The 14,133-nt window shown below is 45.0% G+C and overlaps 1 protein-coding gene across 3 annotated transcripts in view; it reads left to right on the top strand.

Annotated features, from left to right (window-relative positions):
- Window positions 1-265: 265 nt before the first annotated feature.
- The window catches only part of LOC126543636 (uncharacterized), a 38,550-nt gene continuing 24,682 nt past the window's right edge, over window positions 266-14,133 (top strand). Inside the window, exons 1-4 of one of the 3 annotated variants that reach the window (XM_055077807.2) lie at window positions 266-384; window positions 8,907-8,972; window positions 11,852-11,923; window positions 12,550-12,636. In XM_055077807.2, coding sequence (XP_054933782.1) covers window positions 321-384; window positions 8,907-8,972; window positions 11,852-11,923; window positions 12,550-12,636 — 289 coding nt within the window. In that variant the 5' untranslated portion in view covers window positions 266-320. The remainder of the gene's footprint in view (window positions 385-8,906; window positions 8,973-11,851; window positions 11,924-12,549; window positions 12,637-14,133) is intronic. The other 2 variants (XM_055077808.2, XM_055077806.2) reach the window with 2 other exon arrangements.

Below are 14,133 nucleotides of genomic sequence, written 5' to 3' on the forward strand. Positions count from 1 at the left end.
TCTATTTTTCTTCGATGTGATTCATCTTCAACATGGTTTATTTACATCAAACCATGGACCAGCCGCGCACCGCCTATGCCGCTATAGGTGATGCACCGGCATTGTCTATGTCCTCCAATTGTGTACTGCAGCTATGACGATGGCAAAAACACAGCAGCGGCTTGTGTAAGATACGGAAATATGGCCTCCGAACGTTGTTGGACAGGTTGACAAGCTCGGCTCAAAAGAAAAAAAAAGAAAGAACACAAAACAGCTCTTTGTTTGATAGTCGTACCAGCTGCGTGCCGGGTTCGACGGTTTACAGGAAAGGACCACGAAGGATGAACGGGATTGTTGTACTAAAAACATTAGTAATGTTGCTAGTACTCATGAAGGCTAACCACGGTAAGTGTTGCGTACGCGCGCCATGATCGCCGCTTGTCCCGTAAGTGCCGGTAAATGACCCTAGGTTGGACCTAAACAATACATTCCTTGCTTGAGGGGAGCTCATAATGTCTTCTTAACAAGCTAGGCTGCTCCAGACGTTATTCCCGTCAGCCCGTAAAATATATGTCACGAAACCGCATTTAAAAAAAAAAGCTACGGTGGAATTGGGACAGGGCTGAACTGAAGAGATCAAAATTGAGCATGTCATGGAGAGTTGTTTTATAATGTAGCTCATTTTTAGGTTATTTTATTCGCCTAATAACAGTACGAAGCTTAGGCCCTTGCTTTTGAGGCATGAAAAGCGAGTCTAACCACCGGCTAGAGAGTGAGGAATTTATAAGGAATAAGCAGCAATCTTGTTTTTGAATTAAATACGACACGTTTATATACCGAAGGAGCTGGGAGAACATCGCAGAATGGTTATACGAGGTCTATGAACTCAACGTTTTGCTGAATCGTGCCAATGGGGCAGGATATCACAGGAAACTAAACCGAATATGCGTAGCCAAAATGTCAGCATGTACACAGGATACCTTTTCAAGAGCGCCCGCATTTTCGGTGGGTCAATAGGCATTCGAGCAACACAGAAATTTTAGTTGCTTAGTTGTGATTTCTGAATACGTTAAAAACTAACGAAGCTCCCCCCCCCCCCCCCTTTCCGAAGACTTTTTGTTTTCTAGTTATTCTTGCTTTTTCAGACATGCTATTTTCTGTTTATATATTCATCTCTTGATGAGTTAAAGTTCTACGTCCTTATAGCCTGTTTATCTACGCTATGCTCATAGTGTGGTGCTGTTGCTATCAGAATGTTTTCTTCAAAATTATTTCACCTGATGGCTGCACTTTGAAATCGAAATAAAATAAAACATTACTTTACAGAATTATTTTTGCTTCAACAAATGAATTTTAACCTCCCACTATCACCCCCCAGCGCCTTCGTGAACCTATCTTGTGCAGACAGTGCCAGGTTCGATCCCTCATTGAAAGTTTCAGCGGATGGGCTATCTTTCTGAGTAATCCGCATGAATAGTCTTTTTTACTGCATGCCGCATGCGTGAGGATACTTAAGGTAGTTTTCAAGAATACCTTAGCAGAAATTATTGAGCGGTGGCGCGTCGTCTGGCTTAAAAGATTTGAGTCGTTTTGTTCTTGTGATACTACGTGCTATTTTATATCTACTAGCTGTCGTTTCCCTAACCACAGGCAGCATTATCAAGCTCGCGTTAGAATGGGCGGGGAAGAGGTTCAGCAGGGGAGCACTTGTTTGACCCCCTAGCCCAGCCGTGACTGCGCATTGTTGTTAGCGTTACTGTGCGCCCATGGTCCGGCGCGCCTTATCTTGAAGGCAATTTGTAGTAGATGCAAAGATTTCACGAGACAAACAGCATGGTGACTTCACGTCCGCTGTTTTCTCACGTACGTGGTGTTTAGGACACCTAATATCGTTTTGGAAACACGCTTAAGCCATAGGCCGCACAAAGCGTCGGATCCCCCAAGCCGGCGTTTTTCATCACACTACCATTCTGGCAACAATTGTTCGGTGTCATTGAGTGAGATCTGGTCCTGTTTCCTGTGCGGGCGTTACATCAAGCTTGTTGTTTTAAATATTAGGCCAGTGTTCACTGCAATTGATACGGGCAATAGAACAACGATCCTTACATCCTGCAGTTGTCTATACTTTGCTATCGCCACCAATGCGTACGTCCATTTATTACAGTCAACACTCTGCAGCATCACAGAGACGAGTCAGTACATGGCAGGAACAATAACAGTAACCGTGGTTACAGAGGAATGTCCTTAGCAAAAGCACCAATAAGTGCTGACACAGCAGATCATGTGTATGGTAGAAAGCATCAGTAAACAAAAATTTAAGTATAAGACAAACAAGTCGCACTTTCGCCCCCAAAAGCGAAGCATCGATTGTGATAGAAAATCAGTGAACAGTCATACGAAGTAAAGATATTAGTCTTGTCGGCCCTAAATACCTGTAAACATTCACTTAATTAGCAACTCAATGAAAAAGCATGGTGTCACTCGCACACAAGGAAACATGAACACATATCATTCGATGACCGAAGACAGTCGCCTTCGAAACGCTGGCGTGAGGAAGAGCGGCAGCAGCAGCAAGCGAATTTACCTGCATGCTGCCTCTCGCGTCAACGCGAACTAAGCAACGAACACGAAGCGTACATGAAACTGACCTCTCGGTGCACCTGGGGCCCTCTAACGTAAAACTATTCCAATCTGTTCTTATTTCAATCTCCTCACGTCGTAACCGCCGGCTTAACCACAGGCGCAAGCATCCGGTGGTGACCCTTAGCTTGGCATGAAGAGATCAATCAAACGCTCTTCTCATTTATAGGTCACTTTTGTTTGCTTTCAAAACGAATAACATTGCCTACATTGAGAGGTATTTCTTATCCAAATGGCTGACAAAGGGCGAGGAGAACGCCCAAGTGGAGGGGGTTTCGTTGGGGCCAAGCTAGTGCACTGAAAATAGATAACCCCATGAAGAGGGTGGTACCAGCGTCTGCGATCAGTCCGCTTTCCCTTACATAGCTTGCGGTGGCTTGTCTGAAATTCGGCGGTGTGCAACGGACAGTTAAAAATGTCGCTAAAACTGATCCTCAGCAAAGAAGAGCTGGCAGAGCGATGTCGTATACGTGCTGTAAGGCCTCGATAACGTTATACAGCCATGCAAAAAGCTTTACTATACGCAAATAAACCAACGCTCTTCGGCAAGTGAGAGTAGCCAGTGCCCGAGCAATCGGCGGCAGCCATCTTCTATTCCTTTCGGAACGGGGCAGTGTCAGACTATTCAGAAAAAAAAATCCTGTTTTTTTTTTCGGCGTATTATTGCATTTTCAACGCGTACACGTCACTTTGACACAATTAGTTTTCGCAGTTTGGGGACGTCAAGTGACACACAGGTGAAGTGGGTGCAGCCTAAAACCTTTTGACTAACAACAGAGGGTGAATGGAGAAAAGGCATCGAATCGGAAATAATTATTTTTCTTTTGTTCAGTTCAATCGTGCATAATCACTGTGTGCACGCCAAGTAAGATTGGCAGCTACTGCGGTTTTCGTGACGTCGCAGTCGCATGACAGATAGGCCAGGTGGGTGTGGTCCAAAAAAGCTTTTGACCAATCTTGGAGGGCTGATTGCACATTCGTAATACAAAGTCTAGAATATATTTGCGTTATAACGACCCTAGACCTGTACTCGTGGCAGATCGCTTTCAAGGTAGGGCTCGGGCGCTTGTGCTGAGCCGCATCATATGCAGCCGCCGCCGCAGAAGATCGCCTCCTTCCACCCCCCCCCCCCCCCCCCCAGTGTCTTGCGTGCTGTCGAAGACGGCGTGCTTCCGCCTTTGTGCGAGCGAGATCCAGTCACCTTCCCTTGCTCACCCTCGAAAGCTTTCACTCGCACCTAGAGCACACGGCGCACGCATGGTGTTATAGCAATTGCACTTCATATGGAGCATCACAGCAACTCCGACGCTGACACGGCGAAAATGCACCTGGAGTGTCCATATAATTTTTATCGCAATATTAAAGTTGAAAAGCGTTATTCAAAACAAAAGATAATATTTATGCTGTGTACGACAGTAAATGAATCAGTAGGTAAATCAGCATGGAAGAAGAAGGAAGACAGGAAGAAAGTTCTAAAGACAGCTTGGCTGGTGCTCTCCTTCATTTAAAAGAAAGAATGTGGCTCAAAGAGAAAGATTCGGAAAAGTCACAAAGTAGAGGCGAGAACACTTCTAACACATTTCAATCAAGACCTCATGCCTCTGGTTAAAAATAATTGACGAAAAACATCATAGCACAAATAAATAGGTCACATTTGTTCTGCATGGTGGAATTTAGTGCATATTATTAAGATATGCTCAAGCGATGCTCAAGAAATGAGCCGCCGCGAGAACGACGACGAAGTTGGTCGGTGCGCTTGGCGCGAGCGAGTGTCAGCCTGGCTGCCTGGCTCCAGTGTAAATAGCCTGTAAATAGCCTCTTCTGTCTGTGTCTTTCCACACGCAACATTCTGGTGGAGGTGCTGGGTATCGATCCCCGTACCTCTCGCATATTGCATATTATAACCAGCAAGGGACCACGCTCTTCTGCAGTTCAGCGCCGCCACAGCGTTGTAAATCAATACTTTCCTACGACTGGTGAATATTTACACTAGGCTCTTTTCCCGAACAGCAACGACCTTATAACCGCTCTACAAGCTGCGCAGAAAATTTTGTCCGTGGTAGTGGACAAAAGAGTGTGAAAACACCTTTCAAAAATGCAAGCTGCTTCTGACCAAGGAGTCAATGCTAGCTTCTGTTCATCCCCCGCAACTGTAGGGGATGAAAAATAAAATTTTTTCACCAGTATCAGAGATCCCTTTTACAGCCCAGCAAGTGGCTGAAGAAACAAGTTTTGAGTGCAGTAATGGACACGACATGGCGCTGTTGGCCAAAAGAAGCAGAACAGCAATACCGCCCCTATTTCAATCGTTGACACGAGCTGTCAATAGAGTAGGCGGTTTGTGGTGGAAAAGTCGTGTTGTTATCCCGAAAGCTCTCTGGCCAACTGTTCTGCTTTTAATGCACTAAGGCCACCCAGGAATGACGAAAATGAAACTGCTGGCCCGAAGCTCTATTTGGTGGCCAAATCTGGATACAGATCTAGAAAACATGGTACGAACATGCGAGGTCTGTCAAAGTGTGTGGAATTCTGCTAAATCAGTACCGGTTTCAAGTGAACCCTTTCCCAAGGATTTGCGGCTATTGGCCGCAAATCCTTGGGAAGGGGTTCATTTGGATTTTGCGGCAGCAGGCCTGTCCTTGCTGCTAATGATAGACGTCTACTTAATATCACTCGAGATAAGGGGAATGCACGGAAGATCAGCCTTGACCACGGTGGAGGTGGTAAGCATCAGTTTTGTGGCGTATGGTCTGCCCAGTAATGTGGTCACAGACAAGGGCTCACAATTTCGATTCAGTGAATTTCAACACTTCTTGGAGCAAAAGAGTGTAAACTCAATTTTCACGTCGTCATATCACCCCCAGACAAACGGTGCAGTAGAAAGGCTCGTCCAGCCAACAAAGAAGTGCATCTTGAAACTACACCTCGAAGATGAGTGAGCCCACCGAATGCGATCGTTACAGTACGGCAATGATAATTTTCTGTTTTCATACAGGATGATGCCTCATTGTTTCACAGAAGGAGCGCCCTGCGAATTGTTTCTCGAACGAGAAATTCGAACCAGGCTGTCCATGCTGAAAGCTGACAGGATGAATGTGTGGAAACAGAGAAGTGAAAAAAAAAAAGAAAAACGCATGGTAGATGTGAAGAGGGTATACAGCTGTTCGCAACGAAATGGTCAACTGGCAGCCAGAAAAAATTGTAAAAGAGGGGTCAAAAATGACGTTACGCGTTACGCCAGGTACGCGTAGGTGGGGCTCTTAGGCTTTGTCACGCAAACCACATGAGATGTAAAATAATATCGTCAAGGGTTCCCTGATCCGATATACCGGTGTCCGAGAACGCAGATACCCAAAGCGAGATTGTGGTCGAAATATCACCGTGTGCGGGTACACTAGACGCAGGCACGGCCGCTCAGCAGCCGGTGTCACCAGGAGAGGGGAGTGTAAACGAACCGGCTTCCCCAAAACAACCAGTAGGACCAGTGCCCCTGAAACAATCCAATAGGACCGGGCGGGTGCCCGAAAGCTATTGCCACCAATGATCGACCGCTTGCTAGCGATCCATAATAAAAGGGGGGGGGGGTGGCTGTTGTATATTATTACCAGAAGAGGGCCATGCTCGTCTGAAATTCACTGCCAGTATAGCTAGCCTAACCAAGTAGGGTGGCGGTACCTTCACGTCGCGTGACTCTGCAGACAATCCGTCGCCAATAAACCAGTTCCCCACATTCCCCAATGATCGACCGCTTGCTAGCGATCCATAATAAGGGGGGGTGGCTGTTGTATATTATTACCAGCAGAGGGCCATGCTCGTCTGAATTCACTGCCAGTATAGCTAGCCTAACCAAGTAGGGTGGCGGTGCCTTCACGTCGCGTGACTCTACAGACAAGCCGTCGCCAATAAACCAGCACCCCACATTCCCCAATATTCGACCGCTTGCTAGCGAACCATAATAAGGGGGGTGGCTGTTGTATATTATTACCAGCAGAGGGCCATGCTCGTCTGAATTCACTGCCAGTATAGCTAGCCTAACCAAGTAGGGTGGCGGTGCCTTCACGTCGCGTGACTACAGACAAGCCGTCGCCAATAAACCAGCTCCCCACATTCCCCAATAATCGACCGCTTGCTAGCGATCCATAATAAGGGGGGTGGCTGTTGTATATTATTACCAGCAGAGGGCCATGCTCGTCTGAATTCACTGCCAGTATAGCTAGCCTAACCAAGTAGGGTGGCGGTGCCTTCACGTCGCGTGACTACAGACAAGCCGTCGCCAATAAACCAGCACCCCACATTCCCCAATAATCGACCGCTTGCTAGCGATCCATAATAAGGGGGGTGGCTGTTGTATATTATTACCAGCAGAGGGCCATGCTCGTCTGAATTCACTGCCAGTATAGCTAGCCTAACCAAGTAGGGTGGCGGTGCCTTCACGTCGCGTGACTACAGACAAGCCGTCGCCAATAAACCAGCTCCCCACATTCCCCAATAATCGACCGCTTGCTAGCGATCCATAATAAGGGGGGTGGCTGTTGTATATTATTACCAGCAGAGGGCCATGCTCGTCTGAATTCACTGCCAGTATAGCTAGCCTAACCAAGTAGGGTGGCGGTGCCTTCACGTCGCGTGACTCTACAGACAAGCCGTCGCCAATAAACCAGTTCCCCACATTCCCCTATGATCGACCGCTTGCTAGCGATCCCTAAAAAGGGGGGGTGGCTGTTGTATATTATTACCAGCAGAGGGCCATGCTCGTCTGAATTCACTGCCAGTATAGCTAGCCTAACCAAGTAGGGTGGCGGTGCCTTCACGTCGCGTGACTCTACAGACAAGCCGTCGCCAATAAACCAGTTACCCACATGTCGTTTCCTCTCTAACTCACATAATTTCAAGTAATGCAGATATTAAATCAACAAGAATGATTAAATAGTCGTATCAATATGTATCCCTAGGACATTATTATTGCGGATTCTGATGTAAACGAAATGAGCATTGAAACGATTTTTTTAGTTCTCTTACGCATATGCTTTTATTGACCGAATTCTTTCCATTTGCTGTTGAGAAAGATAAGAGTTCGGTATTTGGATTATTGTTCTGGGGGGAGGGGGAGGGACGGTGCAGGCGTTCTTGGTTGACAATTGTGTACTTGACAGAAATCTGGTTTATGCCTGCTGTAACCTGCATTAAGTTATTGAAGTAGTTGTTAAAGTTTCAATTTTATGAGGTGAGAAATGTTACGTTTTGAATTGCTTATCCAAGATTTGCACAAATGATATTTTAATACGGCCTGGGCCCATAAAAACACTACTATGTTTAGCAGCTGCTGTAATAGAAAATCACACCAAATAACTAATATTTCTAGTCTACATTGCTCGTCAGTGCTACCCATAACAGGACCCCGTACTAATCTGGCAATATGTTATGCGTGAAAAAACGCGTTGAGAAGGAAAAATAAAACACTTCCCACATTCTAATTTATGGGCCTGTTATGCAGTCATGTTATTTTCGCAAGCTTCTTAGAGATATTGTCTATATGCCCATTCCATGTAGGCGGCAAACATTATGTCCGAAGGCTTAAGCTCGTTTATTATCAATTCTGTGTCGGCGTCAAACAGCAAAGTTAGACTGACGTTAACATGGTTTATGGTGCATCCACTACCACAAAATATAGTTCGCCAGCGTACGTTTTTAGTCGAAAGGCAATATAAGTTATAAGGAACTCGTATTGTGCAAGTTTATCTTTCATAAAAATTCAAATTTCGCACAAAGTGTCGCAATAACAAAATTCGTATGAAGAACTAATTCATCAACGATGCATCTGCTGCAAGTTAGTACGGATCTAATTGTGAGATTCAAGTTCATAAAGAGGTATTAGTGAAGCCCATTAGGGCAAAGAATAAGCTTTAGCTCAAGTAAAGGCGACACTGATCATAGCTCAAACGAAAGCAAAGTGCTAGATGCATACGCTTCGGGGCTTGTCTCTTGCACGTGGTTTCACCATTACAGACTGACTTCATTTTCTACGTCATAAAGGAAGCAACGTGAGCCCGTATGCTCTGTTTGAAATAGTGACCCCACCACCATTTGTGTGGCAAACCGCCTCACAGGAAAGCTAGGTTTACCATCAGCAAACCAATAGTACGCGTAGAGTGTCGTAAAAAACATGCTTTTCGCTGCATTTGGCCATTGTAAGAGTACTCCCCATGTCGTAAGCGCCCTTTGCAGGCGTCCATTGCGCATCCCCCAGTTTTTCTACCTCTTATTTTACCACCTGTGATCTCTTGCAGCGTTCAAAATCCCAAGCCAGGACGTGATAGCCAACGCAATCGGCAATGCAGCGCTACAACAAGCAGGTAGTGGCCTTGATAATTGCGGATATGACGAAGGAATAACTCTTTTTCAACTTACCTCCACACTTTAAATATTGTGACTAAGCCTGCCTAAAATATTTTGCGATAAATGTGCTAATGATAAGCCGGGCATCATTGATCAGTGCGCCTACCTCATCTCAATGTTAAGCATTGTCTAGAACAATACGCACTCGCAAAAAAAAAAAGAAGAGAGCGCATGATAATGCGAACTTAAATGTAAACCTGCCGTTGTGAAAATCAAAAGAAGAAATAGAATTTCAATCTGACACACATAAAAGCAAAGCAACCGAAATATCGCAGTATTCGCGTATCCGCACGACCGATAGTTCCGCGGGCAACTGTTGAATCCACCGCTCACCCGGCTGCGAAGATAATCCAGAGGACGGAGGACGCGAGCAGGTGACAAAGCCAGGCAATTATTAGACACGTCGGCATGCGCTGAAATCATTGCCGTTCGTTTAGAATCTATCAAGTCGCCGCCGAGCATGTTAGACATGCTAGTTCCTAAGTGACGCTTGTATTTACTTTAGATTTCTTTCATGACACTTTGACAGTGTTGCATTCCGGATACTTTGATGCTGTTTCCGAGAACCATTCTCAATTATCGGCGCTTTAGGACTAACGATAGCCTGTACTAGCAATACTTCAGCTGGAAGGTATGGTAGCGCACCTGGCAAGCCACTGGAGCGGCCGTATCTCAAAAGTAATAAGTTAAAATTGTTTGCTTATCGTATGTTTGTTTGAGTAATGTTTGTCTTGCGTTACGTTTTTTTTATGTTTCCCTCTGTATATTCTCATGTAGTTATGTCTTACGTCTACAGGTAGCACCCGTTACTCTAAAATCTCATCAATCGGTTTTAAAAGCGCGAAGTAGACGCATGCGATATGGTCGTAATGAAAGTTTTAGTGTTATGTTTTCGTTTTGGCTCCACAGCCCAAATTTTGCCTAGCTGAAACTCGCGGTTGGTTGCGGTAGCTGTTAACTTCTTAACTTAGAATGCGATGGATGCTTTTTTCCAAAAAAATTTGTCTTGATGGAAGGACAGCAGCTCTTGCAAGAAATGAAAAGCCTAGCTTCTAGGCTTAATTCATGTTTTTTCACCGCCGCAGTCCGGATATGGGAAATAGTTGGGCATTTACCCTCCGTATGCACGGAGGACCAGGTAGTGCGTAAATAACAGTAATCTGTTGCTTGTGCTTCCGTGATGCGCCATCTGGTACACAAAACGCGGATTCTTTCCGTGTTGTGGCTCCACTGGAAAGGAATTTTAAGTTATTATAGGAAGCAGAGCTTACCATATAATTCTTTCCAGTTGAAAAAGAGCAAAACTTAAGTGCTTTTGATGTGTTGGAGTAATGTCGAATACCTAAGAGTATAAGCGCACTACTTTTACGAGAATGAATACGAATATACAAATCCAGCGGCCGGATTTTGTCGTTCTGAAGCTACAAAAAACAAATCTAAATTTGTTTTAGGCGTCACGTTCTGGATCTAAGCTTTTACTACTGAAAGGTTTGATTTGGGGCGCAGGGAGTTGACGACACGCTTTCTCTCCATAAAAGATAGACTTATCATATTTCTCGTCTGAAATATTTAGTAAGCCGACCATTATATTTTCCTTGTTCAGTGTGGTAAGAAAAGCAGAAAAACCGAATAGATCCCCTTCCAATTTTTTTTTTACTTATCCTAATATTTGATTAAGTCCCCCAACGGGCAGCACGGTGCTACTTTGCGTGGTATTGCGCACCAACCGCGGAGGCCGTGCGTTTGCTACCTTCAGAAGCTATGCATTCTCTCGCGCGTGATCGCAGCTGTTCCATTCACAATCGACGAGTACACCGTGTCGACGCTGCAGGTGTCTTGAATGCTGAAAGCAGCTATCACGAACAAAAATTGGGCAATATTTACCGACTTACGCGCTGAAATGTCTTACGTCTACGGGTAGCACCCATTACTCTAAAATCTCATCAATCGGTTATTAAAGCGCGAAGTAGATGCATACGACATGGTTATAATGAATGTCAGTGCTGGGGACGTCAGTACTAGCATAGGCAAGATAAGGGAACGCTATGTTACAATAGGAAGCACACCAGTTGGTAGAAATCGGCGCAGCATTGAATCGAACGACCAAAGCATGTATGCAGCACAATGCTTCTGAGACGCACAGTCCACAGCGTCGACATTAACCTGTGCATAGCTTTTACAAAAGGGTAAATCTGGGAGCTCCAGCTTTAAAGGTACTTATATTCAGCACGTGTACGCATCCAATCAACAGAAATACTTGGCTTTTGCTTACGAACATGCATTATCACTGTGTCAAAAACTAGGAGGAAAAACTGCAACGTCAATAATTATTCTACGGGAAATTGCTAGGCCGAAGCCCGTAACGGCGCAATCGCTTAAACGAAAGATCGAGCATTAAGCAAATGGACACGCAAGAGCAGGCTCTTGCTGAAAGTAGAACAGCTTGGCAATGCTATCAATCAACGGCCTTATAGAGTCACCGCAGTAGTAAGTAGGAAGCTAGTGTGCCTAATTGGACGCGACTGCAGCATTTATTTGTAAATTTTATTAAAAAGTAACAAGACTATTGTTTACATCACACTGAGCCGCTTTTCCCTGTCACCATGTATTACGACTAACACGACGCACCACCAGATTAGCGCCACTGTTTCGTTGCATGCTCTTAATATACACCTAACAAATTTGACTTTGAACTGGCGGCACCTTCTGTTTTTTCCTGTTAGGCCTATCTTTATAGAATGAGTGAACAGGTTTTTGGTGATGTTGTGATGTTGGCATTCCAGAGATGCTTAACGGAGTGAAAATATTTTATCATTTCTTCGCAACGCACATATAGGCAGCCAACTCATTGGTAACTTCATGAAAAAAGTGACTGGAACCTCTGGCACACCGGAAGCTGCTACTGGAGGTAAAACTTTGGATGTTGACTATGGCCTTCCAATGTATCGTTATCTTCCGTGTTTCTTGCCTAGAGAATATGATGGTCGGCGCAGGATTTATGAATTATGGGGGATATGTCTGCAGAATAATTTGTCGAGGTTGTGTGAGGAGAGTGGAGAGACCTTAAATTGCAAACGGTAGGCTGATGGATGATGCAGATTCGTTTTGCATAAATTTTAATTTCAAGGGTACCTGGGCACATTCCTGTCGTAATTTTGTAATCTAAACTTGCTCACAACAGCGTTCTTCCCACTGTAGCCCATTCGATTGTCTTATGATTATCTTTATGCTTCTAATAGCAGGCATAAGCAAATACCGATGCACATTGACAATGGGGCAGTCCCACTTCTATGTCGCGGAGGTTTTGCGGCAACAAATGATCAAAATAATATTATTATAATCTAGTTAGTATTTATCATAACTATACTTCGTGTTTTAAGACACTGCAGATATCAATATTCAGGCTATTTTACTTAGGACTGCAGTACGAAGAAACTATCTGATATAAACCTCGAAGCGGAGCTTGCAGGAAAGCTTTGTTAAGATGTTTCATGTTAAGAGAATTGTCTAAATTGTACCGTCGATCGTTTCAAGGGCCCCAACCAGCAGGAGGCAATTTTCTGACCACGCTAGCACGAAATGCGGCTGGAAACTTCGTCACACCAGGATCTGGCAGTGGAGGTAAATATACCCAATGTTCATTACAGCGTTTCTGCGTTTCGCCAGAGAGATTTTCTGTACAGCTACCTCGTACAGAGATACAGCGCATACCGGCGGACGAGGTATTTGTAAAGGAGTACGCTTAACTATGAAGCGAAATTATTGAGGCCTTTCTTAAACGCAAAAATCAGATCGTGAGGAAGATTTTGTCTTGGCGTTGGCACTGCTCAGAAACAGCTGTCGACAATACCGCCAAAAGCACCACTTCGGCGTCTACACAATGTGGACTCTTTATAATTGCCTTGTGGTTGAATATTAGCATGCATATAGCTTTTGGTGCAAACAATTTCTGCGAAAAAATGGTGTCATCGATCATATATAGGGTCGCCAACTCTCGAGTGGACAAATTCGGCGTGAGAAGGGGGATTTAGAAGAGGGGGGGGATGGTGACGAGGTGTAGGAAATTTGTCTGGCCAGCATGGCTGCCAATAAGGACGGAAGAAAGGTAAATCATTATTACCCACAACAGAACTATAGCCACGCCAAAAATGAAGCTGCGCTTTCGACCATGACTGCCATGCAATGAACACCCGTTAACCCAGGCGCTACCAATAGGTGGGCAAGAGTTGGCCATTGTCGCCAACGGGTGGTGCCTTTGCGCAGGACGTGGTCGAACGATAGAGGTGCTACCCCAGTAAGAAAAGAAAGAAGCAGTGGCTAGTGATGACAGAGACTATGACCTCACAGCTCACCGCGATCACAGATGACGAGCAGCCAACTTCAATGAGCCATGAATGTCCTGACTGTCAAAGGATGTGCCGCTGGACGGCCCTACACCTAATTTGAGACTATCCGGCGCACACAGCGGTATGAGCGAAACATGTCACCGCAGCCATGATCAAGGACTACGAGAGCTGGATCTCACAATCGGCTTACAACCGGCAGCCCGTGCTCGGCTACCTCTTGGCATTCGCCAGGCAGAGCGGCCTCGTGCACAGACTCTAGTCCTGTGACCGTCACCAAGTTCCAGTGGCCCAGTTTGTTACCTTCTCATCAACACTTTCTCGATGCGTTTTCGCAATGCCTTTTCAAGAATACATGAATGCCATATAGAGAGGCTGATTGCACTCCGCAGATTTTTCGATTACCTGATTGATGAGGCGGATGTGATACATTGTAGAGTATCTTTTTCTGAAGCTAGCCTGTTCCTCTGGCCTTATTCTATTGGAAATTATCATAGAGGACATATTATATATTAGTGGGAGTGGGCAAATGGGCTTACAATTTTTAAATTCTTTAACGTCTTCCGTTTTCTGGATTAGTATAATGTTGGCATTCTTCCAGTCCTCTAGGACTCTTGAAGTCGTCAGATATTTCGAATAAAGGGCCGCAAGCCTTTCAAACAAGATGTCTCCTCCAATTTTGATTGAATCGACTGTTATGCCAACTTCTGCCACTCTTCCCCGTTTAATGCCTTGCAAGGTCATTCTAACTTTGTCGCTAGTTAAAGAAGCAGCA

The sequence above is a fragment of the Dermacentor andersoni genome, chromosome 10 (assembly GCF_023375885.2).
Source record: "Dermacentor andersoni chromosome 10, qqDerAnde1_hic_scaffold, whole genome shotgun sequence".
In the NCBI taxonomy this organism is placed as follows: Eukaryota; Metazoa; Arthropoda; class Arachnida; order Ixodida; family Ixodidae; genus Dermacentor; species Dermacentor andersoni.